The sequence below is a fragment of the Canis lupus genome, chromosome 12 (genome assembly GCF_003254725.2).
Source record: "Canis lupus dingo isolate Sandy chromosome 12, ASM325472v2, whole genome shotgun sequence".
In the NCBI taxonomy this organism is placed as follows: Eukaryota; Metazoa; Chordata; class Mammalia; order Carnivora; family Canidae; genus Canis; species Canis lupus.
In genome coordinates, this window is record NC_064254.1 from 64,244,809 (window position 1) to 64,265,214 (window position 20,406).

The window sequence follows — 20,406 nt, forward strand, 5'->3', positions numbered from 1 at the left end:
CTCTGTTTCATAGAAGCAGAATCTTTGACTCTTATTTATGGTGCTGTCTCTTGGTACCCAGTAAATATATGTAGAACGAATTAATCCATTGGAGTAAACTCGAACATAGGTTATTAGGACATTGCCTTGAACAGCTGATCAAAATGAACATCATCAGTGAGGGTAAGTGGACATCATGTACCACTAGATGTGATTCCTTGAGGACACACCATCACCTATACAATATTCAGCTGAGAATGTGAAACCTGAAACTAATAGCAAGAAAACAAAAGATAAGTCTGAAATGAGAAACATTTTATTAAAATATGAATATCATAAAAAGGAAAGCCTGTAAAAATATTCTAGATTAAAAGAGCCTAAGGAAAGCAAAACCTAAAACTTATAGAAGAAAACATAGGAGAAAAATCTTTGTGACCTTGAGTTAGGCAAAGATTTCTTAAATGGGAATCATAAAGTACAACCCACAAAATAAAAAGCTGATAGATTGGACTTCACTAAAATTAAGAACTTTTCTACTTTAAAATACACTATTAAGAAACGAAAAACGACCCACAGCCTAGGAGAAAATCTTTGCAAAACATGTCTCTGAGAAAGAACTGGCATCTAGTATGTATATATATCCTTACCCAACTCAAAAATAAGAAAACACCTTAATTTTTTTTAAATGGATAAAATATGTGAGCAGATATTTCATCAAAGAGGATGTAAAGTTGGCAATAAACACATGAAAATATGCTGAACATGGTTAGTCATTCAGGAAATGCAAGTTAAAATCACAAGAAGATATATACACTGTTAGAATGGCTTAAAAATGACAAAACAAGTGCTGACAAGGACAGAGCATTTGGATTTCTCATACAATGTTGGTAGGAAATGCAAACTGGTATAGCCATTTTGGAAAATAGTTTTTCAGTTTCTTTTTTTTTAAAGATTTCATTTATTTATTCATGAGAGACATAGAAAGATAGGCAGAGGAAGAAGCAGGCTTCATGCAGGGAACCCAGGGTGGGACTTGATCCCAGGACTACAGGACCACACCCTGAGCCGAAAGCAGACGCTCAACCACAGCCACCCAGGCATCCCAGTTTTTCAGTTTCTTGTTAACATCATATGATCCAGCAATCTCAGTCCTGCATATTTATCTAAGAGATGAAGACTTATATTTACACAAAAGCAATGGCTAGGGTCTTTTAGTACAATATTTTGTGGCTTTATTTATAACTGCCAAATACTGGAAATAACTCAAAGTCCATTGGCTGGGAAATGATTTAAAAAGAACAAAAAGGGCTAAAGAGACGATGATAATTAAATGCAATACTTGACTCGAGACTCAATCCTGTACTGGGAGGGGATAAAATGCTATAAAGGACATTATTTGATCAGCTGGCCAAACTGGATTACATAGATTAGATAAAAGTATTACATGGATATGAAGTGTACCGAGATTGATTACTGTGACTGCATGAGGGAAGACCCTTAGTGTTAGGAAATGCATACTGAATACATAGTAAAATATTTAGGGGTAAAGGTCCATGACATACTTAATTTACCCTTAGGTGGTTCAAGAAATAAGTATTTGTATATGTTACAGACATACACAGAGCACACAAATAGTAGAACAAATTAAGTGATTTGTTGACAATAGGTGAATCTGTGTAAAGGGTATAAAGTTCTTTTCATATTATTTTTATTTGTGCAATTTACCTGTAAGATTGTAATTATTTCAAAACTTTTAAAATAAGTTATTATTCAACTTATGCTTGTCTCAAAACATCTGATTAATAGAGGGAATCCTTCAGAGGACTTCTTGTTAACTCTTTGAATGTTTATGACACTCTTCAACTGGAAGACCTTGATTTACAAGGGAAATAAATCATCATAAGCTGAATTGGATGATCAACTGGGATAAAAATCTTTTTTCTTAACAGGCTAGTTTTCTCTGCTTTCTCCCACATGATCTCACCTCCCATCCTCCACCTCCTCAACCATCTAATTAATGAAGGCTACATCTAAGCAGGCTCCTTGCCTTTTCCAATTCAAGTTCCAGTGGATTATACAGTGTTAGAAGCAAATAATCAGGAGGTGAAATTTTCATCGAAAATGAAAGTTTCATTAAGATATCTTGCTTCACTTCATCTCAGATCTGGAAGCACAGATGGTGTATTTGGACCAGTTAAAAACCCCTGGAGTTATTCAAAACAATATAAAGAAAAGACGAAGCACAAGGCCCATGGTGAGAATGAGGATTCAAATTGGCTTATAACTGGAGGAAGCTCAGGAGGGAGTGCGGCGGCAGTAGCAACGTTTACATGCTTTGCGTAAGATGCTTTTTTCTGTTTGTCCTGTAAAGCCCAACCAAATATAAATAGTCATAAACCAGGCTCAGTATCCAACAATAGAGTAGTTCATACCGTGCTATTTTTGTTTCTTTTTAGTTATTTGTGCTCGGTGGTACATCAAAATTATATCTTAAAAATACACTCAACTGTACAGTGTGTTTATTGTGTATTTTCTACATTTAACTTGAAGATAATCTTGAAACTCTCCCTCTGTAGTATCTGCTTTTCTTAAAAACATGATTTTATGGATCTTGCAGAATAAACCAGTTAGCATAATTGAATTTCATTTTTAAAATAATTTATTTGGGTATCTGTTCACCAACTGTACTAATATTAAAGGACTAATATACCATGGCTTTAGTTGAGTGCTGCTGAGCTGTTAATGATGGTTTATCCTTCAGCTAAATCAGGCTTTTGTTTAAAAAAAAAAGGTAAAAAAGAAAAAAAAAAAAGAAAAAAATGCCCCTGATAATTATCAATAGGATATTTAAAATAGTGTTTTTGTACATCTGTGACTAAAAATGTATATCATTGAGTAAAGTTTTCAAGTTTGTTAGGAGCTGACTTGTTCAATTGTCCTGTTTGTATTTGGGAAGAATCCATCCATCATGCTTTATGTTTTAAGTCCCATTTGTAAAACATTTACAAAGAAGAGTAAATAAATACCACTTTTATTTATTTTCTCAGTTTCAGTATAAAATTGAATGTGTTTCTTTAGTAGTACTGTGTGTATTTTATTTCTCCTTAATTATCCGCTGAAACTAAGCTCTTTTCACAAACATTGCAACCAATAAATTATTTATATTTTTTAGAGCTATGGAGATTTAGATTCTTCAGGGGTTTTCTTGGTTTTTGTTTGGTTTTTTAGTTTCTCTGAAATCTTATTTACAAGTAAAACCATTTCATTTTATCTCTGTGGAATTTTATAGCATTGCATTAATATTAATGAGAGTTCTGACAAGTTAGGACTGCAAGATTAGGTGCTTTTTTTTCTATCCTCATCACCCTACTTAATGTTCATCTTTCTGAATGTACTTTGAGAAGATGGCATTTTGACACATAATTCCTATGGAAATATAGATTTTACTTTTACACAGCCGTCAGTGAATCCTAATAAGAAAATGTGTCCTTTTAGAAACCATGAAAGCAACAAGCTGATTTGTAGCTTATATGGACTTGGTAAGAAAGACAATCTAATTTGCATTTTCTGTAGCGCTGAAGGGCCATGTGACCAGTAGGAGCCTTGTTCAGTCCAAAGCTTTATTCTGAGTGGAGTCAAGAGAAGCACAGACAGACCCAAAGTAACTCCAGATTGAATGGGTCCCAAACTATCAAGTTCTGCCTTGTTTTTCCCCCTTTTGATTTATTTTATAATATTTTTAAAAACAAAAAGGTTCCTGGAGTATTATGCAGCCACTAAAAGGAATGAGCTGGAGTGCTTTGTAGTGTCAGGGAAAGACCTCAAAGATACACTGTTAAGTGGAAAATGAGCTGCCGAATACTATGTATAGTATGACCTGCTTTCTGTTAAAAGGAATAATTACATAGGTATATATGTTGGTTGCATGGAAATATCTGGATGAGTATATCAAAACTGATAAACAGGATTTTTAGGGAGGCAGTGATTATAAGAGAAATCTTAAAAAAATAAATAAAAATTAAAAAAAATAAAATATATATATATAAGAGAAATCTCACTTTATACGTCTTATGAAATATTTTAAATTTTGTAATTGGCACATACACTTTTCTAATCAGAAAAACCTTTTTTCTCTGAAACAAAGTTTAAAAAATTTTAATTATGGTAAAACATACATAACCTAAAATTTAGCATCTTAAGCATTTTTGAGTGTACAGTTCAGTGTTAAATACATTCACATTGTTGTGCAGCCAATCTCCAGAACTTGGTTCATTTGCAGAATTGAAACTCAGTACCCTTTAAACAACAGCTTCCCATTTGCCTGTCCCCTCAGCCCCTGGCAATCACTTTTACTTTTTGTCTCTATGAACTTGAAGACTCTAGGTACATAGAGTGAAAATTATTCAGTATTTGTGCTTTTATAACTGACCTATTTCAAAATGTCCTTAAGATTAGGTTTTGGTTTTGTGTTTAATAAAAATATATACTCTATAGGTAAGTGAGCAAAGAAATGGGCACTTCATAGTTGGGTAATGCAAATACAAATAAATGTGAAAAATTATTCAAAAATGCACATTAACAAAGCTTTCTGGTTATTCAGATTAACCAGATTTTCAGAACTGCTAGTCCTCAGTGATGATAATGAAACATAAGACCAAATCTGATTCACTGCAGTTGGAAATATAAATTGGCAGAGCCTCTCTGACAAGTCATTTGACAATAAAGATTAAGAACTTAGAATAACAGGCAGACCCTGTGGCTCATTAACTCTACTTCTTGGAAGCCAGCCTAAAAAATAATCAGACATATGGGCAAAGATTTATGTTTAAAGGTGTTTATTACAAAGTAATTTATTAGGCAGTTATTATCCTATTTGGCAACAACATAAATGTTTAAATAAATTAAAGTACATTTCTATCCATGATTCTAAATGAGGTAGTAGAAGGTTCTGTGTATGAATTTCTGGGGGAGGTATGTTTAGTTTATAAAAGCATACTGTAAAACTGCCATTAAAGGAAGGTATAAGGTATTTGTATGTATAGGAAGATGAGCTTTAAAATCCTGGGATCGCCAATTGATATGATGGAATATTATACATATTTTAAATTTTCAGTAATTTTGATGACCTAGCAAAAGGCTCATGATAAGCAAAAAAGAGATGGAAACGTATAATTACAGAATGACCTGAACCATGAAGAAAACTGCATTTTTTTAAAAGTCTTGAAATTAATATGCCAAAATGTTAACAGTGTTTGTCTAAGGCAGTAGAATATTTTGTTACGTCTTTACACTTTTTCTGTATTTTCAGAGTTCTCTGAAACAAGCATGTCTTACTTTAGTATAACCAGGGGGAAATAACTTTAAAATTATACACTTAACAATAGATTCCCAATATAATTGGAGAGATGTCATTCTTCTAAAGAAAATTCCATTTACATTCCAGGGCTTTAGGATCAGATACAGGAGGATCAACCAGAAATCCAGCTGCCCACTGTGGGGTTGTTGGTTTCAAACCAAGCTATGGCTTAGTTTCTCGTCATGGTCTCATTCCCCTGGTGAATTCAATGGATGTGCCAGGAATCTTAACCAGATGTGTGGATGATGCAGCAATTGTGTTGGGTATTTATATGATTCCATAGAGTTTCAAAACATTATAAATTTCACTGTAAAACAATGTGTCTGTTATTCATAAGTATTTTTCCTTACAGGTATGCTAGCTGGGCATGACCCCAAAGATTCTACCACAGTTCAAGATCCTGTTAAACCATTTACACTTCCCAGTTTGACAGATGTGAGCAAACTATGTATAGGAATCCCAAAGGTAACTCTTCCCTTTTATTACTTTACAGAAATACTATCAAGTCAAATCTCAGAAAGTAGTAAGGTTTAAATTTGGTAATCATTGTGCAGATGTAAAATACAGCAGGTGACTATAGTTAATAATACCCTATTACATATTTGAAAGTTATTAAGAGAGTATTTTTTTTTTTTAAGATTTTATTTATTTATTCATGAGATACGCGGAGGGAGAAGCAGGCTCCCCACAAGAAACCCGATCTGGGACTCGATTCTGGGACTCCAGGATCACACCCTGAGCCGAAGGCAGATGCTCAACCACTGAGCCACCCAGGCATCCCAAGAGAGTAGATCTTAAATTTTTTATCACAAGGAAAAAAACCTGTAACTGTGTAAAGTGATCGATGTTAACTTAGACTTACTGTGGTGATCATTTCTTAATATATACAAATATTGAATCATATATTGAAACTATCATATTGTATGTCAGTTATACCTCAATAAAAAAATTAAATGATCATGTTAATTAGGGGTCTGTATACTTTTTCTATAAAGGGCCAGTTGGTAAATATTTTAGGCTTTGTGGGTCAGTGTCTTTATTGTAACTATTTAACTCTGCCACTGTATTGTGAAAGCAGACCATGGACCATATGTAAATGAAAGAGTGTGGCTGTGCTCTAGTAAAACTTTATTTTCAAAAATAACTAGGAAGTTGTGTCTGGCTGGTAGACCACCATCTGCTAATCCTGGATGTAACAACTGAGCTTAGGGCCATACCTTGCATAGTAAAGGCTTAATACATGACATGTTACCTTCTTTACTACTATTATTAGTATTACTACTGCATTTATTACTGTAGTAACTGAGTAATCATTTATGAAAGTAAATATGTTAAAGTACTGACCTTTAAAAAACTTTTTAAGTTTAGCAGTAAGTTTTTGGATAATTTTTTGTTGTGGGACGCTGTTCTATGCATTATAAGATGTTTAGCAGAATCGTTGGCCTTTACCCTTAGAGATAGTACCCCCACCACAGCACCACCCCGCAAACAAAAATGTCTGCAGACATTACCCAATGTCCCCTGGTTGAGAGAAGGATAAAATTGCCCCCATTGGAGACCACTGCTATAGAGAAATACTTTCTTTAAAATTTTCAGTTAAGATAATAGCTGTGCCTTCTTTTATGGATTTAAAGAGAGCACAGGTTGTAGAAAGAGACCTATTTTAGAACCCCAGATCCTCTACTTACCTGCTATGTAACTTTAGGAAAGTTACTTGTCTAGTCTCAGTATTTTTCATTAATAAAATAAAGGATAATACATGCATCATGGAATTGTTAGAAGAATTAAGTTAGGAGGCATCTGGGTGGCTCAGTCAGTTAAGCATCCAGTTCTTGATCTCAGCCCAGGTCTTGATCTCAGGGTTGTGAGTGCAAGACCCATGTTGGGCTCCAGCATGGAGCCCACTTGAAAAAAAAAAAGTTCAGTCTAAGATACCTTATAAAAAAGTTTCTGCAAAAGCATTAAGTGAGAGGACCTTTGAAAAGCATCTAGCATAATGAACATTTAACAAATATGGATTCTCCAGCCAGTTCTCTAATCTTTAATATTGTTGTATCCAGCTCACAAATAACTGGTACAGTGATAGTCATGCCATAAACACTCTTGAGTTAGTTCAGCCTTTCTAGCTACCTACTAGCAATTTAATCAGATTTTCTAATGTATTGCCAAACGTCCTAAAGTATGTATTTTTTAAGTACATAGTTTTATAAAACCATCTGTACAGATGTTCTAATTTCTGCATCTTGACTTTTTCCAATAAGGAATATCTTACACCAGAACTATCAAGTGAAGTGCAATCTCTTTGGTCCAAAGCTGCTAACCTCTTTGAGTCTGAGGGGGCCAAAGTAATTGAAGTGTCCCTGCCCCATACCAGTTACTCAATTGTCTGCTACCATGTATTGTGTACATCAGAAGTGGCATCAAATATGGCAAGATTTGATGGGCTAGAATATGGTAAGATGGCTGTGTTTGGGATTTTTAAGGTAGTTATCTTAAACATTTGGAAGTTTTACTTATTAGTGACAAAAAAATTATCCCCAGAGTGTTAATGATTTAGGCAAGTAAACCAGTGAATCCTCTTACCTTTGTCATTTAGTCTACTGTTTACACTATTCATCATAAACATCTCTGTATGTTTGGTTCCCCTATCTGAACTGTGAATATTTTACAGGAGCAGTATCTTTTCTTTGTATTCTCAATCTGTCAAATATAGTGCCTGGCATATGGTAGGAGCTCAACAGATATTTGGCTGGATGGAGATGGTGAAGGATAGATGGATGGATGAGGGCATGAACAAATGAAGTTTCCCTTTTGGTTATTTTCTTCTTTCTCCTTGATTCCTGGCAGATAAATAAAAGGAGTCACTAAGGATAGTCTTCCAGAATTTTAGTATTGGTCACAAATGTGAATCTATGCTTGCTTTTCAGTGAAAACTTTACTTCCTTTTCAAATAATGTTTACCTCTTTTTTGTTTTTAGGTCACAGGTGTGACATTGATGTGTCTACTGAAGCCATGTATGCTGCAACCAGGCGAGAAGGGTTTAATGATGTGGTGAGAGGAAGAATTCTCTCAGGAAATTTTTTCTTATTGAAAGAGTAAGTAATTAATTTAGGGGTTTCCCCATATTTGAAAACTCAAAAGTACATTAGTAGCATGTCTTTCAAGTCTTATAAGTTGAGATATTTGCTAAAGAAGCAAAATCCTTATGATTTTAATTAGAAATCATAATTAAAGTCCTGATTATAGCACTTCTAGTGTCTGGTTATTCAAATGCAAAAAAAAATTGACACTCTTGACAAATGATTAGTACAAAACTAAGTAGGAAGCCCTGAAGAATTTTAGCCTCATTAAATGTCCCCTGACTATTATTGCAACATTGGCTTATTGTTGTTAGAGACTTAAGCAGAAAGTTACGTTGGTGTATCTTGAAAAATTTAGTAAATCAACTTAGTCTTCCCCTACATTATGTATCTGTTTACTCCAAGAAAGAAATCTAAATTATTAGGACTCCTACTTAGATTGTCGTCAGTATAAGTTTATTCATCATCTTGTGAATAGGATTCATCTTGCATACCTCCAAGTCTGTCTAAGAGGACATGAGAGGTGTGAAGAGGCAAGAATGAGTGTTGTAATGAATAGCTTCATGGAGTTTTTCTACATTCCCTAAGGACAGAAAGCATTATTTTTCATCTGTGTATCCCTTCAGGACTAATACTTAGGATTACTTTTTCCCAAATTCTTTGAATAGCCATAATGAAAAACAGCATGGAGGTTCATCAAAAAATTTAAAAATAGAACTACCATATCTAATCCAGCAATCCTACTTTTCAATATATATCTAAAGGAAATGAAATCACTACCTCAGAGCATTATTCACAATAGTTGAGACATGAAAACAACCTAAGTGTCCATTATCAGATGAATGGATTAAGAAAAAAATGTGCATATATATACAATGGAATATTAACCATAAAAAAGAAGGAAAATTTGCCATATGTGACAACATAGGTGGATGCTAAAGTCATTATCCTAAATGAAATAAGTCAGAGAAAGACAAGTACTATATGATCTCACTTAGACGTGGAATCTAAAAAAGCCAAACTCAAAGAAACAGAAGGAATAGTGGTTGCCTGGGTCTAGGGGAAATACGGAGATGTTGGTCAAAGGATATAAACATGAAGTGATAAGATGAATAACTTTTAGGGATGTAATATATATCACAGCATGATTACTATAGTTAACAGTACTGTGTTATATATTTGAAAACTGCTAAGAGAGTAGATCTTAAATGTTCTCACCACAAAAATATTGTAATTATGTAAGGTGATAGATGTGTTAATTAACTCTGTGGTGGTAATCATTTCACAATATATACATATATCCAATTATATTGTACACCTTAAAGTTACACAATTTTATATGTCGATTATATTTTAGTAAAGCTGGAAAACAAAAAACCTAAAAATATTTGATTATGTATCATATTAAAAGACTCTTCTCCTGTAAATCAAAACTATAATGCAATATTACCTCACACTTGTCAGAATGGCTAAAACCAAAACACAAGAAACAACAGATATTGGTGATGTGGAGAAAAAGGAACACCCCTACAATGTTGGTAGGAATGCAAACTGGTACAGCTATTCTAGAAAACAGTATGGAGATTCCTCAAAAAGTTAAAAATAGAACTATCCAGCAGTCACACTACTAGGGATTTACCCAAAGAATACAAAAACATTAGTTCAAAAGGATACATGCATCCCTGTGTTTATAGCAGCATTATTTACAATAGCCAAGAAATGGAACCAGCCCAAGTGTCCATCAATTGATGAATGGATAAGGAAAACATAGTGTATGAATATACAGTGGAATATTACTCAGCCATAAAAAAGAGTGAAATCTTCCCATCTGCAATGACATGGATGGAACTAAGAGTATAATGCTATGTGAAAGAAGTCAGACAGAGAAAGACAAATACCATATGATTTCACTCATATGTGGAATTTACAAAACAATACAAAGGAGCAAAGGGTGGTGGGTGAGAGAGAGAGAGCCAAACCAAGAAACAAACTGCATTATAGAGAACAAACTGATGGATACCAGAGAGGAGGAGGGTGGGGGATGGTTAAATAAGTTAAATAAGTGATGAGGATTAAGAGTGTACTTGTCATGATGAGCACCAGGTGATGTGTGTAATTATTGAATGACTATATTGTATTGTACACTATATTGTACATATGGTAATTAATGGAATTAAAAACTTAAAAAATAAAAATTAAAAAAAAGTCTCTTCTATATTGACCAGTTGATTGTAATGATTTTTGGAACAGGAAAAGAAAATGAAATGTTGCCGATGGGTTTTCTAAGCAAAGACTTAGTAAGTGGAAGATGTTACATTTGCCAAATATATCTGATTAGAATCAAGTTGTATATCTCAGGGCACAAGTTAATAGACTGTATAGGTCACTGGTAACAGCATATAAAGAAACTGAAGGAGAAGAGTCTGAAAGCTTTTTCCAAGGTCAACAATTGGGGATACTGACAAAAGGAAGTGAGAATTTCTGTTGATATCCCTATTTTCTGAGTCAGGGAACGTAAAGTCAGTTTTGTTTGGAGGGAGCCAAAGGCCAACCTCTGAGCCACCCAGGAGTCCCTGAACATAATTATGTTTGAGCTACATTTAAATCTGATTTTTACTATTTGTCTTCAATTTGTCCTATCCGTTCTTTCTTTTAACCTCTTTTCATGCCACCTTTTATTTTTTCTTTAATTAATAACTTTTCTCTTAAAGAGATTTAAAACAAGAAAAAAAAAGTCATTTATTATTTTCCTAAATATTTACTATTTCTGGTGCATTTTATTATTTTGTATAGATCCAAATATCCATCTGGTGTAATTTTCTTGCTGCCTAAAGAACTTTAATATTTCTTGTAGTACAATCCTGCTGGCAATGAATTCTTTCAGCTTTTGTTTATAGGCAAAAGTCTTTCTTTATCTTTAATTTTGTTAGATATTTTCTCTGGGTATAAAATTCTAGATTGATAGTTTTTCCTCTTAATACCTTAAAGATCTTGTCTGTGTCTCCTGACTTGCATAGTTTCTGAGAAGTCTATTGTTATTCCTGTCTTTATTCTTTTGTGTATAACATCTCTTCCCTCCCACCACCACCCCCCCAGCTGATTTTAAGATTTTATCCTTTGTTTTCAGGACCTTGTCTGTTATGTGTCTTAGTGTGATTTTCTGCATATTTCTTCTTGCTTATGGATTTGTTGAGCTTCATGGATCTGTGAGTTTATAGTTCTAATCAAATTTGGAAAAGTTTTGGCCATTGTTTCTTAACAATATTTTTTCTGACCTCCTCCCTTCTGGGACTCCCTTCATATGTATGTTAATCTGCTTGATGTTGTCCCACAGCACACTGATGGCTCCCTCCTTGTTTGTTTGTTTGTTTTTCTTTCTTTTTTAGTCTTTTTCTCTGTGCCTGCTTTTGAATAGTTTCTATTACTATCTTCAGAATCACTGATCCTCTGCTGTGTCACCTGCTATTAGCCCAGTCGGTGTTGTTTTTATTTCATATTTTGTATTTTTCATTCCTGGGCAAGTAGGTCTTCTGATCTCTTCAATTTCTTTATGATATCATGTTTTCTACTATCTTCTTGAACATATGGAAGATATTTACAGTAGCTGTTTTAATGTTCTTATCTGCTTAATTCCCACATTTCTGTTGTTTCTGGATGTCTTTTGTTTGTTTTTTTAAAGATTTTATTTATTTATTCAGAGACACAGAGAGAGAGGGGCAGAGACACAGACAGAGGGAGAAGCAGGCTCCATGCAGGGAGCCCGATGTGGGACTCGATCCCAGGTCTCCAGGATCACACCCCAGGCTGCAGGCGGCGCCGAACCGCTGCGCCACCGGGGCTGCCCTCTGGATGTCTTTATATATATATAACCATAACTAGGGGGTAAAAAGTAATCAATATAAAGGCTTCCTTTTAAAAAGGCTTTTTGCGGACAAGTCCAAAAGGGCCTTTAGGTTCATTTAACTCAACTCTACTTGAAGAATTTCGCCAGATGCCTCATGTATTATGAAGTCTTTCCACTTTGGCTGTTAGGAACACACACTATGACTAGTCCTGTATGAGCTCTTGCAATTGTTTGACTTTTCAGTGATTCTTTCCCCAACCTTGAGAATTTCTTCTTCTATGTGCATGGATCAGCACTCAGCCAAAGACCTAAGGGATCACTCTGCAGATCTCTTGAGGTCTCTTTATGCTCTTTTCTCCTCTCCAGTACTCTGCCCTGCAAATTCCAGTTGTCTTTGCCTCCCTGAACTTCCAGTTTTGGTCTCTAACATCTTGAGAACTGCCCCCCCCTGAAAACTATGCTTAAGTTCCAGGAGTCTGGGCTGAGGCCTGAAACTGCCTCCAGGCATGATGCTGGGGAAATTAAATGGCTCACTTATTTGCTTCCCTTCTCTTAGAACTCCCTCTCTTGAATGCCTGTTGTGTAATATCTGAAAATGATTGCTTTATTTTGCCTAGTTTTTTAGGCAGAATAAAGCAGGGTAAATTACTATGGGTAAATACTAGGGTATATATATATGGCAGGTAAATCCCATCCCTATTGCTCTATCATTAATGGAAGCAAAAGTTCTGTTTTTGAACCATATTTAAAGTAGGAAGAAATTTAATAAAAAATTTTTGCTTCTGTTAGAATAAAATTGAGGTTTGGGAAATGCTGTTACTGACATCATTTAAAACATCAAATGTTACTGTTGTATAACTTATAGGAAATACCTGCATTTCTCTTTCTATAGACCCTGTGATTAAATGACAATAAAGACATTTGATATATCTCAGGACACCTGGGTGGCTTAGTGGTTGACCTGCCTTTGGCTCAGGTCATGATCCTGGGGGCCTGGGATGGAGTCCCACATCAGACTCACCCTCAACCGCAGGGAGCCTGTTTCTCCCTCTGCTTACATCTCTGCCTCTGTCTATGTCTCATGAATAAATAAATAAAATCTTTTTAAAAAAAGACATTTGATATTTCTGTAGGATTCTTTTAAGGTAAGAAAAGCTAGCACATTTTAATCTTTATTATATTTGGTCCTCAGTAAGACTGGAGTAGTTACGTCCATTTTTACAAGTGAGGAAATTGTATCCACTTCAGGAAGATCTAAAGCATGCTTTCTTTTTCCCTTTCTTTGCATCATTGACTTATAGTTACTTTTATAGGTGGCTAATTCCTCAATCTTTTCAGTAAAGTAAGCATCTTTTCTTGAATTTCACATTTCCATTCCTGGGGTATGCCTATCCATAAAATACAAAATTGCAAGCACTGCATACTTTCTCTAGTTTCTGTTTCCAGAGCCTGTTTCCTAGTGTCTAATTATGATGGCATATTAGAATTTTGCAAAACTTCAGAATCCTTAAAATAACGAGTTACCATTATACTACAGATGAAATAAAACATTATAATAGAAGGAGGATTAGAATAAGCCTCCAAAGACCTGGTTCTGGTCTTTCCTTTATCACTGCCAGTCTTTGTAACCTTTGGAAAGTCATTTAATTGCTTTGCACTTGATTTTTTTCACCTGAAAATAAATGGTCTGGTTAATGATACCCCTTGAAGTGGAAGATATCCACTTATTTAATGATATCACTATTATGTGATTATATGTATAGAATTGTATCAGCAGTGAATTCTGATTAAGCTCCTCATGTAAAAAATTCTAGAATAACAGCACAATTGAACAAAAATCATTTATATGTGTTGTCAGGAATCTTAGTGGTGCCTACTTTTAAGGGTCAAGAAGCTAGTCATTCTTTAACAAGCCATATGTGTGAAATTGATTCAAAGACATAAGAAAAATCCTTAAAATATCATCTATTTTTCCACAGAAACTATGAGAATTATTTCATTAAGGCTCAGAAAGTGAGACGACTCATTGCTAATGATTTTGTGAATGTTTTTAACTCTGGAGTGGATGTCTTGCTGACTCCCACCACCTTAAGAGAGGCTGTACCATACCAAGAGTTCATTAAAGAAGACAACAGAACACGAAGCGCCCAGGATGATATTTTTACACAGGCTGTAAATATGGCAGGTAAGGATCCCTCTGGCTTTTTTTCAAATTTTTAAATAGGCGCCCTGGCCTTCAACTGCGGTTCTAGCTAGATTGTTGCCTGAAGGCAACAGCTTGTTCTTCTGGAATGCTTAGGAATCTGTGTATGTATGTGCGTGTGTGGTATGTGCACATGCTTAGGCATGCATGCACTTGCAGTTACCATGCACACACATACTCAATCTACTTAATAGCATAATTTTAACTTTTATTTTGGAAATTATCAAACCTACAGAGAAGTTGAAAGAATAGTATAATGAATACCAATATGCCCTTTGCCTGGATTCATTCATTTTGCCTTATTATATGCGTTCTCCTTCCTCTCTTTCTCTGTACGTATACACACATATACACACACACACTTTTTTAACTGAATAATTTGAATGATTCAGCATCATGGTACTTCACCCCTAAATACTTCAGCATAAATCTAAAAACAATGACATTCTCCCACATAACCAAAATTCCATTATCACACCAAGGAAAACTAACCATGAATATTATAATATTGTAAATATAGCCCATATTTAAATTTTCTCAATTGTACCAAAAATGTCTTTCATAAAATTGTTTTTTCCCCTAACATGTTACATTTGTTTATGATTTTTTTAAAATTTAGAACAGTTCTCCAGTTCTCTGCTTTGAGTTTTTGTTTTTGTTTTGTTTTTTAACATCAGACTGCTTTGTAATTTGTGTTTTGGTCATCAAACATAATATAGAAAACTCGAGGAGAAGGAAAGCCTATTGTATTTCCCTATACTTTGTTTACTATGTTCATTTCTTCCCAAAATCTGAAGATTCTTTGTTTTATCATATACTTTCTATTTAAATTCCTTTAGCCATTTTTTTGAGGGTTAACCAGTTGTTAACCAGTTTTCTTAAGTTTCTTTCAAAGAATGCTTGATTTCCTTTCATGTTTAAAGATTTTGTTCACTGGATACAGGATTTTGACTTGACATTTCTTTAGCACTTAAAAAAAATGTTATGCTACTTTCTTTGGCCTGTATAGTTTCTTTCTTTCTTTCTTTTTTTTTTTTTTTTGCCTATATAGTTTCTGATAAGAAATCACCCACCTTTTAAAATTTTTATTTTAATTGACAATGACTTTTTTTAAATTTAATTTTTTTATTGGAGTTCAATTTGCCAACATATAGCATATCACCCAGTGCTCATCCCGTCAAGTGCCCCCCTCAGTGCCTGTCACCCAGTCACCCCAACCCCCCGCCCACCTCCCTTTCCACTACCCCTTGTTCGTTTCCCAGAGTTAGGAGTCTCTCATGTTGTGGACAATGACTTTTTTGAAGAGCCTAGTGCACTTGCCCCATTGGATGTCCCATCCATATCTGGATTTGTTAGATTGCTTCCTCTTGATTGTGTTGAATCAGATATTTTTGGCAGAAATACTACATACTCTTCATGTCAGGAAACAGTTAATGTCAGTTTGTTCTACTTTCAGAAACTAAGTTGATCCCTTAGTAAAGGAAGTACTGCCAGGTATTTTCCGAGTAAAGATACATTTTTCCTTTCATCAATTATAACCAATAGATGAGGCAATACCTTGAGATTGTGTGAATATCATATTCCCCAAAAATCTTGAACCCAGTTTTAGATCTTTTGGTGCTCCTTGCCTGAATTATTTCCTAGAGAATTACAAAATGCTGATTTTTCTGTCATTCTTTCTACATATATTAGCTAGCAGTCTTCTCTAAAGACAGCTTCATTTTTTTTAATTCAACATATAATAAACAGTTACTATCATTATTGGTTTTGATGGTCAAATTGTCCTAAATTTGGTCAATAAGAGCCCTTTCAAGTTGCACATATCATTTAGCCCTATCCCTATTAATTTTTTTTTTTTAATTTTAGGTATTTATTCATGAGAAACACAGAGAGAGAAGCAGAGACATAGGCAGAGGGGGAAGCAGGCTCCCCGCAGGGAGTCCAGTGCAGGACTCCATCCACAGACCTGGGTCACGCCCTGAGCCAAAAGCAGATGCTCAGCCACTGAGCCACCCAGGCATCCCTTTACCCCTATTAATTTCTAAAAACTTCCTCATTTTATGGCATAATAAGATATCCCAGAGTCTTGTACTTTCTCTGCCCCAAACCTGGAATTAAAACTGAGCTACCATATCTTATCTAACATATTGGCAAACATTTGAAACTTCAACAAGGATCCCTGGGTGGCGCAGCGGTTTAGCGCCTGCCTATGGCCCAGGGCACGATCCTGGAGACCCGGGATCGAATCCCACGTCGGGCTCCCGGTGCATGGAGCCTGCTTCTCCCTCTGCCTATGTCTCTCTCTGTCTCGTCTCTGTCTCTGTCTCTCTCTCTCTCTCTGTGTGACTATCATAAATAAATTTAAAAAAAAGAAAGAAAGTTCAACAACATGCTCAGTTGGTAAGGCTGTAGGGAGAAAACGTTTTGCTGATGGGAGTTCAAAATAGTACACCTTTTTTGGAGAGGAATTTGGCAATATATAATTACATATGTATTAATCTTTTAGTGAAGCAATCCCTATTCATCTGAGAGACTTTTAATACCAAAAAACATGGGATGCCTAGGGGGCTCAGTCAGTTAAACATCCGACTCCTGATTTTGGCTCAGGTCATGATCTCATGGGTGATGTGATCAAGCCCTGTGTCCAGCTCCACGCTCCACAGGAAATCTGCTTGAAATTCTCTCCCTCTCCTCTTCCCCTGGTCACTCGCTCCCTCTCTCTCTTTCTCTCTCAAATTGTTAAAAAAAAAAAAAAAAGAAGGAATACATAAAACACATAGACAAGGAAATTCACCTGGGTATATTGTGAGATAGCTCAGTACTGAAAACAACCTAAATGTCCAACCATAGAAAAATGAGTGAATAAATCATGGTACAAACCACATAATGGAGTGCTATGCAGCTATAAAAATGGAATGAAGAAAGTCTCTGTGAGCTGATACACAGTGATATCCAAGATACATTGTTAAGTGAGCAAAAGGAAGGTACAAAAGCATGCATATCATACAATTTTTGTTCCTTTTTGAACCTTATCTGTCTTGTACCTACTAGCACTGGAAAGCAGAAGTCTCCTCTTCTTAGGATGGAGAATTAATCAACTAATAGTTGTCTTTCTTTTCTTCAGGATTGCCAGCAGTGAGCGTCCCTGTGGCCCTCTCAAACCAAGGATTGCCAGTAGGACTGCAGTTTATTGGACGTGCATTTCATGACCAGCAGCTTCTTACAGTTGCCAAGTGGTTTGAAAAACAAGTACAGTTTCCTGTTACTCAGCTTCAAGAACTAATGGATGATTGTTCATCAGTCTTTGAAATTGAAAAGTTAGCTTCTGTTTCTCTAAAACAGTAGTGATAAATATAGCATGCAAATTAAAATAACTTAAAGATTTTATATTCTAGAGAAGTCAGTTGATCTTGTTAAATTCCTATAATTTGGTTCATTGTCAACACAATCATTCCTTGGGATCACTTTTTAAAACGCTTGTGATATAGTTAATTAATAAGTCATCTATCAGCATTTATTAAATATCCACTAAGTGTAAAGTACAGGATTTTTCCATTAATACAAGATACATGTTCCTGAAAAATGATGCATTTGCAAAAATGTTCATTAATGGGGATCCCTGGATGGCTCAGCGGTTTAGTGTCTGCCTTCGGCCCAGGGCATGGTCTTGGAGTCCTGGGATCGAGTCCCGTGTCGGGCTTCCTGCATGGAGCCTGCTTCTCTCTTTAGGTCTCTGCCTCTCTGTGTGTGTGTGTGTCTCTCATGAATAAATAAGTAAAATCTTAAAAAAAAAAAAAAAAAAAAAAGTTCATTAATAAGAACAGAGCTTAGAGTAAAAGTAAGCTTAGGTATAACCCTCTCAAAACTTGTACATCTTATAACCAAAGTGCTAATAAGAGCTGTAATGTGTACCTCCAGAGAGAACCTGAACAGGCAGGCAGATTGGCAATTCAATGGTGGTGGAGGCTGCCTCAGGGAATGTTAAAATGCACAAAAACAATAAATGGGAATACTTGGTTCTGAGTGCAGAACAAAAGAGTCAGAAGAGGAGCTCTGAGCCCTGGAGGAAGTGCAACCTGCTGGGGACCAGAGTCATGCAAGACTGAGGGTGTGTCTCTCTGGGGAAGAGCCCAGGTGCAGACCCTCTTTATTTCTCTAAAAATAGAGCTGCAGTGACTGAAAACTTTCTCCTTTTTTGCTAAAGGTGAAAATTTTACTTCTGCTATCCCAGAACCTCATGCCAAGGAACAGAAGAACTCCATGTTAGACTGACTTCATTTTCCTAGTTACCATTCACAGATGAACTCACTGGTATCCTAGAAACATTTGTTATAACCTAAGACCCCATATTGGACTTGAAACTTGGTAGGTAGTGGAGCATGACTTTAGTGAGAAAGTTTCAAGATATACAAGTACATCCAATGTGAAAAACTTGTAGATAATTTGGTGAGGATGCCGAAGACAGAAAAGCCCATAGCCTCCTCCCTTACCCTAGAGTCTCTATTCCTTATGGTTTCTTTATCCCCTTAGCTTAGCTTTCTTTACAAGTGCTATTTGGCTCCCTTGAGCTCAAAGAGATATAAACAATCTGTATTCAATTTGGAAAAAAAAATTATGAAAATCATAGATTAACCCACTATAAGATTTCATCATTGGATTTGTCTTGGCCAGAACCCCATCATCATCCCGTGTTGATCAGGTCTTCTAATTTGGCACTTATGTTACTGATAAGTATAAGTGGGAAACTGAATTATTTTTTAATAAATTCACTTCGTTTAGTAAGGAAAAAGTCTATTCTATGAAGTACATGAGGGGAAAATCTAAGTGGTGGAGAGCCTTCTGCAGAGCCCCTAGAATGTTGCATCATAGGAGGTTAACCTGCCTGTTACTTTTTCTTTAATTTCTCTCCTCCCAGGATCCTTCCACTCCCAAACACTCAGTTTGACAACCTTTGTATTAAATCTTTCAGGCCCACTAGTCTTTTTATAAATCTTGACTCTGAATCGCTGAAAGGAAGAAATTCATAACAGAATTGCATTATTTTATAACAAGGAAAAAACATCTTAGCTGAAGGAGCTAACATGATGTAAAAAGCAAACAAATGATAAAATCTTTGCCCCAGTCTTTTCTTAATGTGTGTATAATATGAAATAAATTTTTTTCAAAGAATATTTATGCAGTTTCTCTTACTCCTCTTATTCCTGTATCTCTGCTTGAGCTGCACTAATGATTTGAAACTGGAAATAGGGAAGTGAAACACTGAGTGTTCTCACATAATACCCAACTAGCATGAAATAATACCTAATTTGTTTTTCTTTCTTCTCCATCTTTACCCTAAATCTAGTAGATCTCATTTTACCAAATCACTGTCTGGGAATTTAAGTGGGAAATGGTTTCTGCATCTCAGCTAATTAAATCCCGAAATTGTTAGCAATTCTGAAAGGCGAAGGTGGCTACAAGTGTAAGATGAGTCTCCTGATAAGACACAGCAAAACAAAGAGAAGTTAGATTCAACAACAAAAGCATCACTAGAGCGAAAAAATGTGATGAGATCACAAAAGCTGGCACCCCCAACACCACCCAGAGCCCAGGGAGCACGTGGAAAGTCAGTGTTCCGTGTTGGCCCACAGTGTTACCAAGAAAATCACTTGAAACCAGGGAGGCAGACTGTTCTCTTTGGCTCTTTGCTACCAGGTCATCAGGAACACAGAGAATCTTGAGCCACTAGAAAGGAGCATGATACGGAAGAGGAGCTTCTAAACATGACAAGGAATAGTGACTCCGATTAGGAAATCACCTGAGCCTTCTAACGCAGACAGGAAATACCTTTAGGATTTTAGACTGGAGGACTGAAGAGAAGCAATACTGAGCACCGGTAGGTAGCGCTCAGGGATGCTGCGAATGGCGTGTCTGTCCTACCCTGCTCCAGTCAAGGGAGGGGAA

General features: G+C 35.6%; 1 protein-coding gene across 3 annotated transcripts in view; it reads left to right on the plus strand.

Moving 5' to 3' along the window:
• The window catches only part of QRSL1 (glutaminyl-tRNA amidotransferase subunit QRSL1), a 32,291-nt gene extending 12,657 nt beyond the window's left edge, over window positions 1-19,634 (plus strand). For 2 of the 3 annotated variants that reach the window (XM_025444565.3, XM_025444566.3), the window contains 7 exons: window positions 2,142-2,318; window positions 5,423-5,598; window positions 5,688-5,800; window positions 7,597-7,789; window positions 8,314-8,431; window positions 14,240-14,445; window positions 17,588-19,634. In XM_025444565.3, the coding sequence (XP_025300350.3) occupies window positions 2,142-2,318; window positions 5,423-5,598; window positions 5,688-5,800; window positions 7,597-7,789; window positions 8,314-8,431; window positions 14,240-14,445; window positions 17,588-17,808 (1,204 nt within the window). In that variant the 3' untranslated portion in view covers window positions 17,809-19,634. The remainder of the gene's footprint in view (window positions 1-2,141; window positions 2,319-5,422; window positions 5,599-5,687; window positions 5,801-7,596; window positions 7,790-8,313; window positions 8,432-14,239; window positions 14,446-17,587) is intronic. The other variant, XM_025444563.3, reaches the window with a different exon arrangement.
• Window positions 19,635-20,406: the final 772 nt, after the last annotated feature.